This window comes from Mizuhopecten yessoensis, unplaced genomic scaffold, assembly GCF_002113885.1.
Source record: "Mizuhopecten yessoensis strain PY_sf001 unplaced genomic scaffold, ASM211388v2 scaffold7441, whole genome shotgun sequence".
Classification (NCBI taxonomy): Eukaryota; Metazoa; Mollusca; class Bivalvia; order Pectinida; family Pectinidae; genus Mizuhopecten; species Mizuhopecten yessoensis.
The window spans coordinates 251653-265414 of NW_018407049.1; the positions used below are offsets into that span (position 1 = coordinate 251653).

Sequence of the window (13762 nt, forward strand, 5' to 3'; positions counted from 1 at the left end):
TGGGGATGTTAATATAAAATCAAAGGCCATTGAGAAAGATGTATTTTATGGATATATGTATATATATATATATCTCCACGGAACATATTTACAACATGAACCATCTCCCAAATCATATTACTATTTATGTATTCATGTTTAACCGTTGATAAAAATGATATATTACGTATTAACACACTGGCTCTGGTTATAAAAAATGTTTGATGTGAAGATATTTCAAAGTAAACTAATACACAGTGCATGTGTTGAAAGCGAAAAAAACAAGTTGTTTTTCATTTTTTCCACCCTTTAACTATGTTTTTAAGTCATGTTTATTTATAGACATTAAATGGAAGACACAACCGTTTTCTATTACATTTCGACGTAATGGAATATATATATAAACAGTTTACGACGTAATGGAATATATATATAAGAAGTTTGCGACGTAATGGAATATATATATAAACAGTTTACGACGTTATGGAATATATAGATCAACATTTTACGACGTAATGGAATATTGGAATATATATATAAAAAGTTTTCTAAGTAATAGAATATATATATAAACAGTTTACGACGTAATGGAATATATATATATCAACAGATTACGTTTCTATGTCATCGTCGAATACAAAATGTTGGATTCAGATTGTTTTGATAAATAACTATCAATATTTCCCCCCACTTTTATACAGCCTCATTATAAACCGTTATTTCTCTATCACTGACAAACACATGCCCTTGATATCAAAGGTTGTCACTAGGATATCCCACTTCCTGTGGTTTACGATCAAACATTGTAATGAGAAGCAGAAACAAAGTCAGAGAGAATGTTCATGTAGAAGGATCTACTTCATTATCATACAGCAGATGTGGAAAGGTGAGAATTCCTCGTGTCCAGATCAGCCAAGACTTTTACTCCAGTAAAATAGAGGAATGTGGTGGAGACCACAGGATCACATGAAAAATACACAATTATATGCGGAAACCTGTGTTATAACAAATTAGCAGCTGAACAGCCCTAACTTCTCAACGTATGGATTGTTAAGCGATAACTAACATCATTGAAAACTTATGTTAGACTTGATAGTCCCATCTGAACTGGTAGACGGTTCACTTTGCACAGTTCTAGTGTATATTAATGTAACTATATTTGCCATACCTTTACTTTTAAAAACAATGTTCAAATTCCCTATTTCTATTCTGTAAAGCGTTTCAGAGGAATCTCTATAAACTGATAGGGCGCTATACAAATTGATTGTATATACTATTACATTTCACTACCAGCGTTGTCCGATTATCACACTTGTGTTCCTTTAATGTCTTACAACGTTCACTGAGGCGTGACGTATATGCTCCTATACTGTCTTCATCATTTCAGAGTTGTGATGTTTTATTCGGAGCGTCGATCTGACGTATTGTCAAATGATGGTCGTCTTAGCTACAACGCTAGGTAATTATTAATCTGCTGATGTCTTTAGCCATACATATGTATATAAAGAATCTGTCAAAAAATTAAAAGTGAAGTTGCTATTTTTGGCCGACTTTATAAAAAATGATGAATATAATAAAAAATAAAAAAGACTTTTGTATAACATATGGAAACTTTGACGAACATAAACTTTGACGGATGAAGGTAAAACCCTGGTGATTTCACCTATGAATTGGTTAATAGATACAGTATGCCAAAACAATGAATTACACGAATCCATACAGACGCTGTCCTTCCAGGACTTCTCAACGATGCACGGGTATTAATGATAAAATCCAGTGTTGTTAACTGTTGAAATAGAAGGGCATATACAAAATGACCCTTCATTACATTAATTTCTTTAAAATGTTTATACCAGAACTTGTCAATTTCAAACCAAAAATTGGTATTTCTTCTTTGAAATCCCCGTCTTGTACGTTTGTCTGTCAGCCGTGTTCGGGTGAGCACTTAAAAACGGAATCAAATGTGACAAACAGATTATGTACGCGCGAGGATCCTGGATGCTACTATCAAGGAAGGGAAAGTTATCCAAGACAAAAATAAAACAAAAACACTTTGAAATTGTTATTTTATTTTGATACTTTTCTGTGAACATACAATAATAATATAAAACGAAACATAATTATTTGCTTGAAAATAAGCATTATCACAATCATAACATTGTACAAAAGTATGAAACGACAAAAAATGAAAATAATTGAAGTCATTGAGAGATGATATGATTTGAAATATATATACATCTGTTGGCGGCAGCCAGGAAAATTTATCAATAATAAACACAATCTCGAAAAAAAGCACATATTCGTTGAAAGGAACAACAAATCTTGTATGTTCATTGGGAGTTATTCAAACAACATGCAAACATACCAATACTATACTGTCTTATCTACAAACGATACCTTGTCGTTATACCAATTACCATTTGATCACATTGTATACAGCAGGTGAAAAGTATTTATGTAGAAAATTGAACAAAGAAAAAAGAAGGAACAAAAATATTCGGTGTCTAAAATGAATTTTTAAAAAACGGGGGTGACACGAAATATGTACCTTTTTGAAGAGACAATTTCACATTCATGAAATGAATTTCATGGATATCAAATGATGTTAAATATTTGTTCAAGCGTAGACAGATATAACTATTGGAGCACAAATCTCCTGTTTTTAATTAAATCAATACATTTTTCAACATCACTAAGTTTCGAAAATATCAAATGTACATTTTATACAACAAATGATCAATTTAAGAATATCCTAGCGTGCGCAACACTAAAACGATGTCTAAGCGAGATTAACAAGATGATTTAACAGAATGTTGGAGTAAATGATAAAACTGAAAGAGTGACGACAACTTTCTTTTATAAATATAAATAAATGCTTTTTTTCATAGACTACAGTTAAAGGCCACATGAACGTATGTTCACATCATTCTTAAGATGCCTCTTGTACATATACAATGCCAACATTCACACCTCTCAAGCTGTGGTTTACATAGAAAGACGGATGGGGAAGTGGAGTCTTGGTTATATCATCATCCTAATTTAATTTCAGGGAAACAAAATTAATCTTTCTGGCATTTTAAATATACCCGTAGAACAAAAACGTTACCCGGTTTCGTTCACAACTGACTTTCTATCCTGAAAGGTTTTCAAATGTTTATATGAGAGAAAATACCAAAAACATTGATTTTCTTGATTTTATTTTCAATAGAAGAGTATCCTTTTTCCTTACTGATGATGTTTATAAAACCAAAACTACGCACAAGTGTTTTGGAATATATAAGAATTTGTCTATATTTCAACATTCATACACATTTATACACATTTATACACATTCGTACGACACACATCTTCCATTCAAATTAACAACTATAAATCACATTTTCGATGAAAATATATTTTTACGATTTTTCTTGAAAAAAGTTTTAGCAGCGACATAGATTCGCATAAATAAATTTATTTATTACATGTTTTAGTGAACTATCAAAAATTATTCATGAAATTAAGAAATTTATTTTTCACTAATGAAAGTTTCAAGGATTTAAACCAGTAAATAAAGAACAAGAATCGAATAAACAAAGCTTCAAATGCGTGTGTTCGGTAATGAACATGATTGTTAAAACGTCATTAACTATGTCAACCCGCAATGTAAAGCACTTCCCCTGTTTATTACAGATTATTTTTCTTTTGAATATTAAAAATAAATATGCTATAAACAAAATGGTGCCCGTTGGTTTCCATTTGAATAATGTTAACGTTTCGTTTATGTTGCAAGGCAGAATATCTTCATATTACCAGTTTTACTGGCGCACTAACAATTCTGTCTAAGTTTCATTTCAATATGCATTAATATATTTTCGCGACTTGTTTTCGCGACCAAATTTTCCGTCAAACTATTAATGAAAATATGTATTCCGCAATAATAGTGTGCACAACATAATGTATATACAAATTTGCACTTTTAATTCATCTAATTGCCCTGTCCACTTTACGCACATATATTGCACAATCCATTGTCTTGTACAGAAAAGGTATATAAACCTGAACATATTGTACAAATTTGTCCCATTTGAAAACTTTTAGAGATAATACAAGACAATTCTTATTTTCATTCAACCATACTGATTTGCGTAAAAATAAAATTGTTTGGAAAACCTTTTTCTAAAATAAGACAAACAAAGAATACCTTATAATATCACATTTGAGTATAAGAACCATCTGATGTTTCATCGTAAAGTTTAAGGAGAAAGAACCAGTTTCAACCTACACTTCAGTTGTGTGTTAATATATTAAAATAGACATTGAGGAAAGAAAAGTGTGCGTTTCAACATGAGAAGTTTATAAAGGAAGGTAGTTATAAATAATTTTTTGAGGAATTATGACAATCAAAATAGGCTTACAATTGAACCAAGTTGGGAGGGTTACACAATCTTCAACCTAGACGATACGACAGATGCCCTATTGAGTAGTTTTACCTTAAATAAGGAAACATCATTACACAGTGAATATGCATAATTTAATAGTACTATCAAATAGCATAACCATTGTCGAGATGACTTGATTGGATGGAAATGGCGATAACCTTCCTGTTACCAACACATGATGTCGCTATAGCTACATGTGTGGTTTGTGTACATTGTATTACATATTGCAAGTCCACTATCAAACATTTCAGATCTCTAGAGCTCTTCCATAACCCCTGTGACGTTGAGTACATGTAATGGCAGTTCCCAGAGCTCATAACCTTTTATATTTTTATGTAAAGGAAATGTAATGTAGTTGCCATGATAATCAACCCTCGCTATGGCAATGAAGGGCAGCAAAACGTCCCAGTTTTAAGTCTGCACCAAAGAATCAACGCTGTAAAACGTTCTTAAGCACCAGTTACGTCAAGTTTAGGTCCTCAAACTACTGCTTCGGGAGGAATCGCGGGAGGGGTGTAACCGCTACACTCTGGAAAATCTGAAAGTGAACATATAAATATTTAAACACTATTTATTTCACAAATACATCTAAGGTAAATCATAGGCAAACGTTCAAGTATTAAAACAAGTATATATTTAAATTGCAGGAAGGAAATACACTGCAAGTAAGGAATATTTAAAAAAAAAATATGTAAGCATGACCTATTGCCTTTTTAAATAAGACTGATATACATACAACAATAAAATGTTGCTAAAATGAAGAAAAGGATGAAATACAATTCTTGTTTGTCCGATATGTAAAATAAAAATACTTTCTGAACAGAACCTCAAGCCATTCCTGATTGGAACTAACCTGTGAACTCCGGCGACATCTTTTCTTCTTCTTCAGGTGATCGACATTTGGCTGCCGTTGCCTCGAGTGTTCTCTCCTTCCTTTTTCTCAGGAGCGTCTGGATAATAGCGACAAATCTCTCTGTTGTTGAGAATTGTCCCGGATGTCGTCGACATTGTGGACACTTCGCTCTCTTGTCCATCTCGAGGCATTTACTGATACAAGCCTGGTGGTACGCTGTAAGTTCAGTTTACATATTTATTAATTCAGTATAGACATTTACTGATACAAGCCTTGTGGTATGCTGTAAGTTTAGTATAAACATTTACTGATTTAGTATAAAAAATTACTAATACAAGCCTGGTGGTACGCTGTAAGTTTAGTTCATTTACTGATACAAGTCTGGTGGTATGATGTAAGTTAAGTATAAACGTTTACTGATTTAGTATAAACAATCACTGACACAATTCTGGTGGTATGCTGTAAGTTTTGCATAAACATTTACTGATATAAGTCTGGTGGTACGCTGTAAGTTTAGCTTAGACATTCACTGATACAAGCCTGGTAGTACGCTGTAAGCTTAGCATAGACATTTACTTATACAAGCCTGGTGGTACGATGTAAGTTAAGTATAGACATTTTATGATTTAGTATAAACAATCACTGACACAATTCTGGTGGTACGCTGTAAGTTTAGTATAGACATTTACTGATACAGGCCTGGTGGTACGCTGTAAGTTTAGTATAGAAATTTACTGATACAGGCCTGGTGGTACGCTGTAAGTTTAGTATAGACATTTAATGATACAAGCCTGGAGTTACGCTGTAAGTTTAGTATAGACATTTACTGATACAGGCCTGGTGGTACGCTGTAAGTTTAGTATAGAACTTACTGATACAAGCCTGGTGGTACGCTGTAAGTTTAGAATAGAATTTACTGATACAAGCCTGGTGGTACGCTGTAAGTTTAGTATAGAAATTTACTGATACAGGCCTGGTGGTACGCTGTAAGTTAGTATAGAAATTTACTGATACAGGCCTGGTGGCACGCTGGAAGTTTAGTATAGACATTTAATTATACAAGCCTGGAGTTACGCTGTAAGTTTAGTATAGACATTTCCTGATACAGGCCTGGTGGTACGCTGTAAGTTTAGTATAGGCCTTACTGATACAAGCCTGGTGGTACGCTGTAAGTGTATTATAGACATTTACTGATACAAGCCTGGTAGTACCTGTAAGCTTAGTATAGACATTTACTGATACAAGCCTGGTAGTACGCTGTAAGCTTAGTATAGACATTTACTGATACAAGCCTGGTGGTATGCTATAAGTTTAGCTTCGACATTTACTGATACAAGCCTAGTGGTACGGTATAAACAAAAGATCGAGCTACGTTTTAGTGTTCGAAACTAATAACAAACTCATTAATGTAACAAACAACCAATTTATCAGTTAATTATTCATAATTACTTACTGTGTTTACATGTTATTTCGACGACTGGCTTAATCATCATATTTTTCTCTTCTAAACAGATTGCGCAATCAGAACCTGAGGATAAAACAGAAAACGAAAGTAAAACCTCATGTAAATAATTCAGGGAATATAACTTGTGATGAAACAAACGTGACTAATACCGAGAATGGGCGCATAATGAGAGGAAACTTGTAAATAACTAGGAGTATCCATTTAATGTAAAGTTGTACCAATAAATAGGTTAAACAAACATACCAACAAATCTAGTCAACTTGCATACTATACAATGGTATCAATCAATTCGTAACATGTACAAGTTTTATTTCGCAAAATTAATGAAAAATAATTTTCTATCAACCAAACATTTAAAAAGGAAGAGCACATATTGCAGACACGAAGTGTATCCGATCTCTAACCTTTATGATAAGGGACTATCCTATACATACCCATCTTTTGGCTGACGACCTTAAATCGACTATTCACATTGTTATCGTAACAACAGCAGATGCCAAGCAGACTGGCTTGATTCTGGAAAAAAATTATTCGTAAATTTAACAATTTATGGTATTAATGTTATCTACATTATGCAGATTTAAATGAGTTAACATAAACATTACAACATGTCAGTCAATTGTATGTGTTTCTATTACGCTTTTGGTTCAAATTATTGTCGATGTAAAAGACTTAACGTCCATAATTGTTTAGTATAGTATATTACTGTGATTCCATACCAGAAAACAATTGATCTCAGCAATTAACATACATGGTTCTTTGTGGTAGAATGTGCTAATTTTTCTCAAGCTAATCTTACTTCAGTTTTGGGTTTAAAATGACCTTGGTTATAATATATTAATCCTTAAACTTGAAAACGTGTTATTTCCATCATGTATTTTATAATATATATCGTTCTTTAACGATACAAGCTACCAAGCTGATTTGTGTCAGAGCTATCTCCCTTCAAAAATTTGAATAAAAGTGGAAGATATCTTATCTTACTGCGACATAATTCTGTTCTCCTGACCCCGAGATCATGAGACGATCGAAGTCCTCAGATTTGATTTAACGCAAGGAAATGTCGCATCATAAGTTATTGGTGATTTGCTGAACAAAACTTCTAAGATTATATCATGATCCCGAGGACTGGTTTCTCAACCGTCACATCTCTTACTTACCCCCTTATTGCTACGTCTCCGGCACGCCAGATGACAGACAATGGTGATGATGATGGCGACGACACATGCTCCTATAACAACAGCGATGAAAATAATGTCTCCCTTTGAGAATTCTGCTCCTTGGGACCTGGAATGACAGAAAACATAGCTGATTGTTAGACTATGTGTTAAACCCCGACTTACTAAGACAATACCTGACAGGGATACTAATAGTGATTAGCCGCCTTATCGTTATACTAGTAATCATTACCAGCGACTACCTCATTCCACTGAATGATTGCCAGAACGTCACACTCCATGGATCTATATAACGCTCCAGGATTATCTACACTATGTAATACAATTGAATATTGACAAATAAAGCAAATTATAAACAATGTACGACTCTTTGTGTGTTGTTATGACGCGGATTTAGATACAATGATTATTCATTTCGTTCAACGTTCGGATTTCAAGTACACATGACTTACTGTCGAGTCGCAAAGGCTATGTCCGTGATCTCTCTTACAGTAAATCTCTTTTTCTTTTTTATTTCACTTTACGTTTTTATTTCCCTTTACGTTTACAAATATCAATATCACAACCTCGAGTTTTTGTATGGTACATACACACTACACTGGTTGTGTTACATGAATCTTTCTACAATCCTTATAAATAACGAACTACTACGCTCCTAATGTGACAGCCATTATTGACATACCGGAAATCAATAAAGCAGCTGATTACTAAGCAAAGGAAATACAACATTAGTGATGTACCAAATATCAAAATGGTACATGTACGTTATGTAACATAATAAACATATTATTGAATAAATCTTTATACAGAAACTAAAAAAAGAGCAACAATGTCCAACTTACAGCAGGATAACGGCGTATAATGAAAACAAAACAAGAGTGATAGACTCCGTCACCACCCACATAACGAAAGTAGTCTTGTCTCCACAATATACATAATACATATCCATCTGGTATTCAATACTGAATACAATGCAACAAATGTACACGCTTGAACGGCCAACAGCAGAATAACTGGGAGGTTGCAAAACTTAGAACATGTTGATATCCAAATAGGGACTTCCAAGTTGGCAGTGAGCCATCTTCTACTTTCGGATTGTATACCAGATAATCTAAAAATAAACTGTCGTCATAAGTCAGTGTTATTGCATGTTTTCATATCAAGAACATAACCTAGATTAAATTCCGGGAAAATGGTTAACGCTATTTCAGTTTCTGGTGCCGATATAAATAATATAAACAAAAAGGCTTGCAGAAAATGTTATTTGGTGGTATAGTAAATACATTGTATAGGAATAAAGTTTATATTTCAGAATGCTAGTTTGAACAGCGACCAGTAGATTATCACCAGTGCATAGCTCTAGTAAATAAAACTGCCATATGATAATATGGAATGATCAGTTATTTTGATAATGTACCAGCAATATATAATCGGATTTTTTTTTTTATTTGATGAGAGTTTATCAAACAAATAATATATACTTTACACCGAAATCAATAACATACGGATAACGATATCAGCCATGTACTCAAGAAATACTCAAGAGTACGTTCTGAAGATCATTGTCAATAAAGTGACGTATAAGAGAAAGTGTCACGAAAACCACCAGTAGCCATGACTTTAGTTGTAGGCTGTATGATTTTCGGATAAGGTAGACACGTCGACCAAGTTCAATGAATCATCAAATTACGATCCTAGCACTGCGCGATATGGACCTTAAAGTATTGGAACCAACTTCCGATTGTTGCGTCCAATACTGGTATTGTGCGAGATAATCTGCATTATTGTATACCATTGTCGTTAACCAGAGACAATATTTCCTTTGTATATTTATTTATAAGAACATGGAAATTTCCAGATAACAATCTGTACTGGTTTCTTCCTGGTTTAATCAAAGTAAAAATACGACTTATAATTTATTCACTCGTTATAAAGTTGTTTTTCATCTTAACGACAAATACTGTTACACTACAAATAGTTCAGCAAAACATTACAGACCTGACGACGATTTAACACATGAGTAGTGTGACGGGACAGCTCTGAGTAACACAGTTAAAATCGTTACCAGTGGTCTAGAATGTATTTGTCATCTTGTAAGGGAGACGTCTGTAAATCAAGGCACACACATCAGTCGTAATGCAGACCGGAGTTAATGTGGATATGTTAATCGCGAGGTCGCTGGCCTATTTTATTAAGACTATGTAATGCCTAACCTCTTCATACATATGTTAATTTGAATAATTGCACGTGCCCTACACGTGGTTAACACACTTAACGCTCAACTTTCTACTAGTTCCATATTAGCTGCAGTGCTTACATACGTTAATATATACGGATCCTAGGCTCTGTTGTTAACAAAAAGTATTGTAGATTTACAAATAAGTGTAAGGAACGACACTGTGAGTAGAGACTTTCAGACACACATGTGACATTATTTATTTATAATACTCTATAGTAGTTTACCAGTTTGAGACACTACACGATGGTCATAATAAGTAAAGGTAAAGTTAGATCTGAAACTGATTGTATATATTTCAGTGATATTTTCCCCATCTAATAACTGTATCAATTTAAATACTAACACATAAAAATTAAAGTAACAAGTAATTGTCATTGCATTATGCGTTGTTGTTCCCATATATAAAGCAAAAATGCACTAACGGGAATTTAGGTCGCAAACATATATCTAAAACATTAAAATCAATACAGAGACGCTTCGACATCACACCTGACATAGTCAGCATGATAGTTCTAGATGTTTGGCGAATAAATATATCTTAATAAAAAAATAGTTTGTTTTCAAATCAAACACAAGTGTTCTCTAGGCGAGTTTAACACAAAAGGGTAAATTTCCTCAATTCAGATTTTTGAAATTTTGTTCCACTGCAAACTATTAGGAGACGAACATTTGCTGCGAAAATAGCCTCAATGTATGAATGGAACAGTGAACCGGGGTTACAACAAGTAAACAACATGAATACTTTCCCTATATAAAGAGTTTTTTTTTTTTTTTTTTTTTTTTTTATCAAAGAAGGACATTGTTCTTTGTCTGCTTGGCAGGGTTCATCCTCGATATCCAGGGGTTACGCTCACCATCGCTCTCTGACAGCGAAAGTGACGGTAACCCCTGTAATTCGAGGTTGGTCAGGGTTTGGAGTTGAGGAAGCTCATGCTAGTGTCAAGCAGAGAAGGTTGGTGGTTTTTTTCTGTAGTAAAGAGATAGAAAACTTAAAGAGTTTAAGTATAATTGCTAGACATAGGTGAAACTGTATCACTAGTACATGTATATATCTTGAAGTATCATACGGCACTTCCTTTGCATTCTATTGATATTTCTTCTTTTTGGCCCCTAGTACACCGACAAGTCGAGCATTGGAATACAGCCTTGGCATTCTATCTGCATTACCAAACAAATAGATGCAATCACCTGCTTGCGCTTCACGTTCATCATCCAAGAGCTCAGAGCGGCGCAATATAAGAAATATAAAACAAGCAAGCGGTGTAACATAAACAAAGATGGCAGATTACCTATTGGTGTTTATCTTCCACCAGATACCGAATATTAAAAGACCAACGAAGCTCACGAATAGAGTCACTGCTTGTACAAACATGCTGAACCACTGTGTATAACAATATCTCGGAAACACAACTTAATCGATCGCGATCGATCTCATACCTCTATCAAACGCAGTGGGAATTTCCGTACTCCTGGCCAAGACAAACCGAAAATAAATCAGAAGAGTTCAGGGTTCCTTAACGATTAATACTGATTTTAAATTTCTTTCATATCTTTATGAATATTATATAGGTCATATTCAAATTTAAACAGCATTCATAACGTCAATTCATATAAGTAGACTTCCCATATCAAATTAGACCCACCTGGCATACAGATGGTTACAATTATATTTCAATTAACGATTATGTTACGTACGTATAACTTTAAAAATAACATACGGTAATCTGTATTCATACATCATTCAAATAAAATTTGTACAAAGTTGAATTACGTTGTAGGCAACTTAACAACGAGACCCGGTACTTACCATCTGAACAATGAATAAGCAATAGACAGGAGACAGGATGCCGACAGGACGACCAGCTGGAGCTTACAGTGGTCAGTATACCCGTTATTACTGGCCATACTAGTCCAGCTTTAACGTAGGAAGATAGGGAAAGTGCGCATACACTGAACGCATACTTCATGTATACAAATACTGCCGTTTTAAACAAGTAGGATTCGCAGACAACCCAGCTGATCAGTGAACACACGATACCACCTACACACGTACCTCCTCCACCTCGAGTTGTTCGGATCTGCCGACATACGCATAGCTTCACTTCGAGGGCAGCAATAAAGTATACCTACACACGGTGTGTAGAGAAGCCAACCGGTGTCAAAGTCAAGTAACTTCCTCAGGAAAACAAACTTATATCAATACATCAATCTAACCAATCTTTATCTGTGTGCGATAATGAAATAAGCTATATAAGATTTCAAGTTTCGATTGATTCTATTTTGTAGTATCGGGTCATCTTTCGATATGGGGAGTATTACAGTTTTAAGACAACACCGGTTGCTAACCTAACTTTATTCGACCTTGTTACCTAAGGTCTAGTAATATTAGCCAGGGCCTCTTGATATTTAAATCTACATAAGGGGATCAGTGACGTCACATAAGGTCATGATCACTGGAACGGAACGACAAAACAGCTGATACAACCTGATCGATAAAAGACGGTAACAATGCCGATATGTACACAGAGTGTTGAGATACGGAACAACATCAGTCGTTAAGCTTGTTTCATAACTACAGATACATCAAGGAAAGAACATGAAAAAAGCTTACGTTGGTGCAATATTATCACAATAAAACAAAAGCAAGGAAACGTCATTTGGCCCTGGGGATCATGCGCGTATTATAGCGAGATCCCGCGGATAGGTTTGTGTAGCTTGTAATACACATCACTAATCTTCATACCTATAGTCGTCTGTAAATGGGTCACTGCCCTTTGTATTCTGTATAGATCAAAGACCTCGAAAAAATGTATTTGTATATACGATTTTACATAAATGGTTCCCGAAGACAATAAAATATAACAATAGTTTGAGACATTGTTCGGATTTAGTTACCTGATCGTAACACGTTTGATTTGAGCAAGTTATTCGTTTGATGGAGTATTAAATACGAATCACAATTGTTCCGAGTACCTGAAGCAACCACTTTACGCTTATTTTATTACTATTTATGAACATTATGTTTCCATTACTAACATTGTGTTTCTATGAATACAATTATGTTGCCATATCTAACGTCAGGTTGTTATAAAAACTTAACGTTTCCATGATAAATAACGCTAAAAATCATCACTATGTACGAACATTATGTTTCCATAACTTAAAGTGTATCTATAACTAACATCATGTTTACATAACTAAAACTGTATCTATAACTAACATTATGTTTACATAACTTAAACTGTATCTATAACTAACATTATGTTTACGTAACTAAAACTGTATCTATAACTAACATTATGTTTACATAACTTAAACTGTATCTATAACTAACATTATGTTTACGTAACTAAAACTGTATCTATAACTAACATTATGTTTACATAAATAAAACTGTATCTATAACTAACATTATGTTTACATAACTAAAACTGTATCTATAACTAACATTATGTTTACATAACTAAAACTGTATCTATAACTAACATTATGTTTACATAACTAAAACTGTATCTATAACTAACATTATGTTTACATAACTAAAACTGTATCTATAACTAACATTATGTTTACATAACTAAAACTGTATCTATAACTAACATTATGTTTACATAACTAAAACTGTAT

At 33.8% G+C, this 13762-nt stretch overlaps 1 protein-coding gene across 14 annotated transcripts in view; it reads right to left on the reverse strand.

Annotated features, from left to right (window-relative positions):
• Positions 1-2031: 2031 nt before the first annotated feature.
• The window catches only part of LOC110453516, a 49937-nt gene continuing 38206 nt past the window's right edge, over positions 2032-13762 (reverse strand). For 12 of the 14 annotated variants that reach the window (XM_021502476.1, XM_021502475.1, XM_021502481.1 and 9 more), the window contains 5 exons: positions 7879-8005; positions 7153-7234; positions 6707-6781; positions 5254-5469; positions 2032-4938 (listed from right to left, as the gene is read on the reverse strand). In XM_021502476.1, coding sequence (XP_021358151.1) covers positions 4880-4938; positions 5254-5469; positions 6707-6781; positions 7153-7234; positions 7879-8005 — 559 coding nt within the window. In that variant the 3' untranslated portion in view covers positions 2032-4879. Of the gene's footprint in view, positions 4939-5253; positions 5470-6706; positions 6782-7152; positions 7235-7878; positions 8006-8738; positions 8981-11942; positions 12227-13762 lie in introns of those variants that run through there. The other 2 variants (XM_021502486.1, XM_021502485.1) reach the window with 2 other exon arrangements.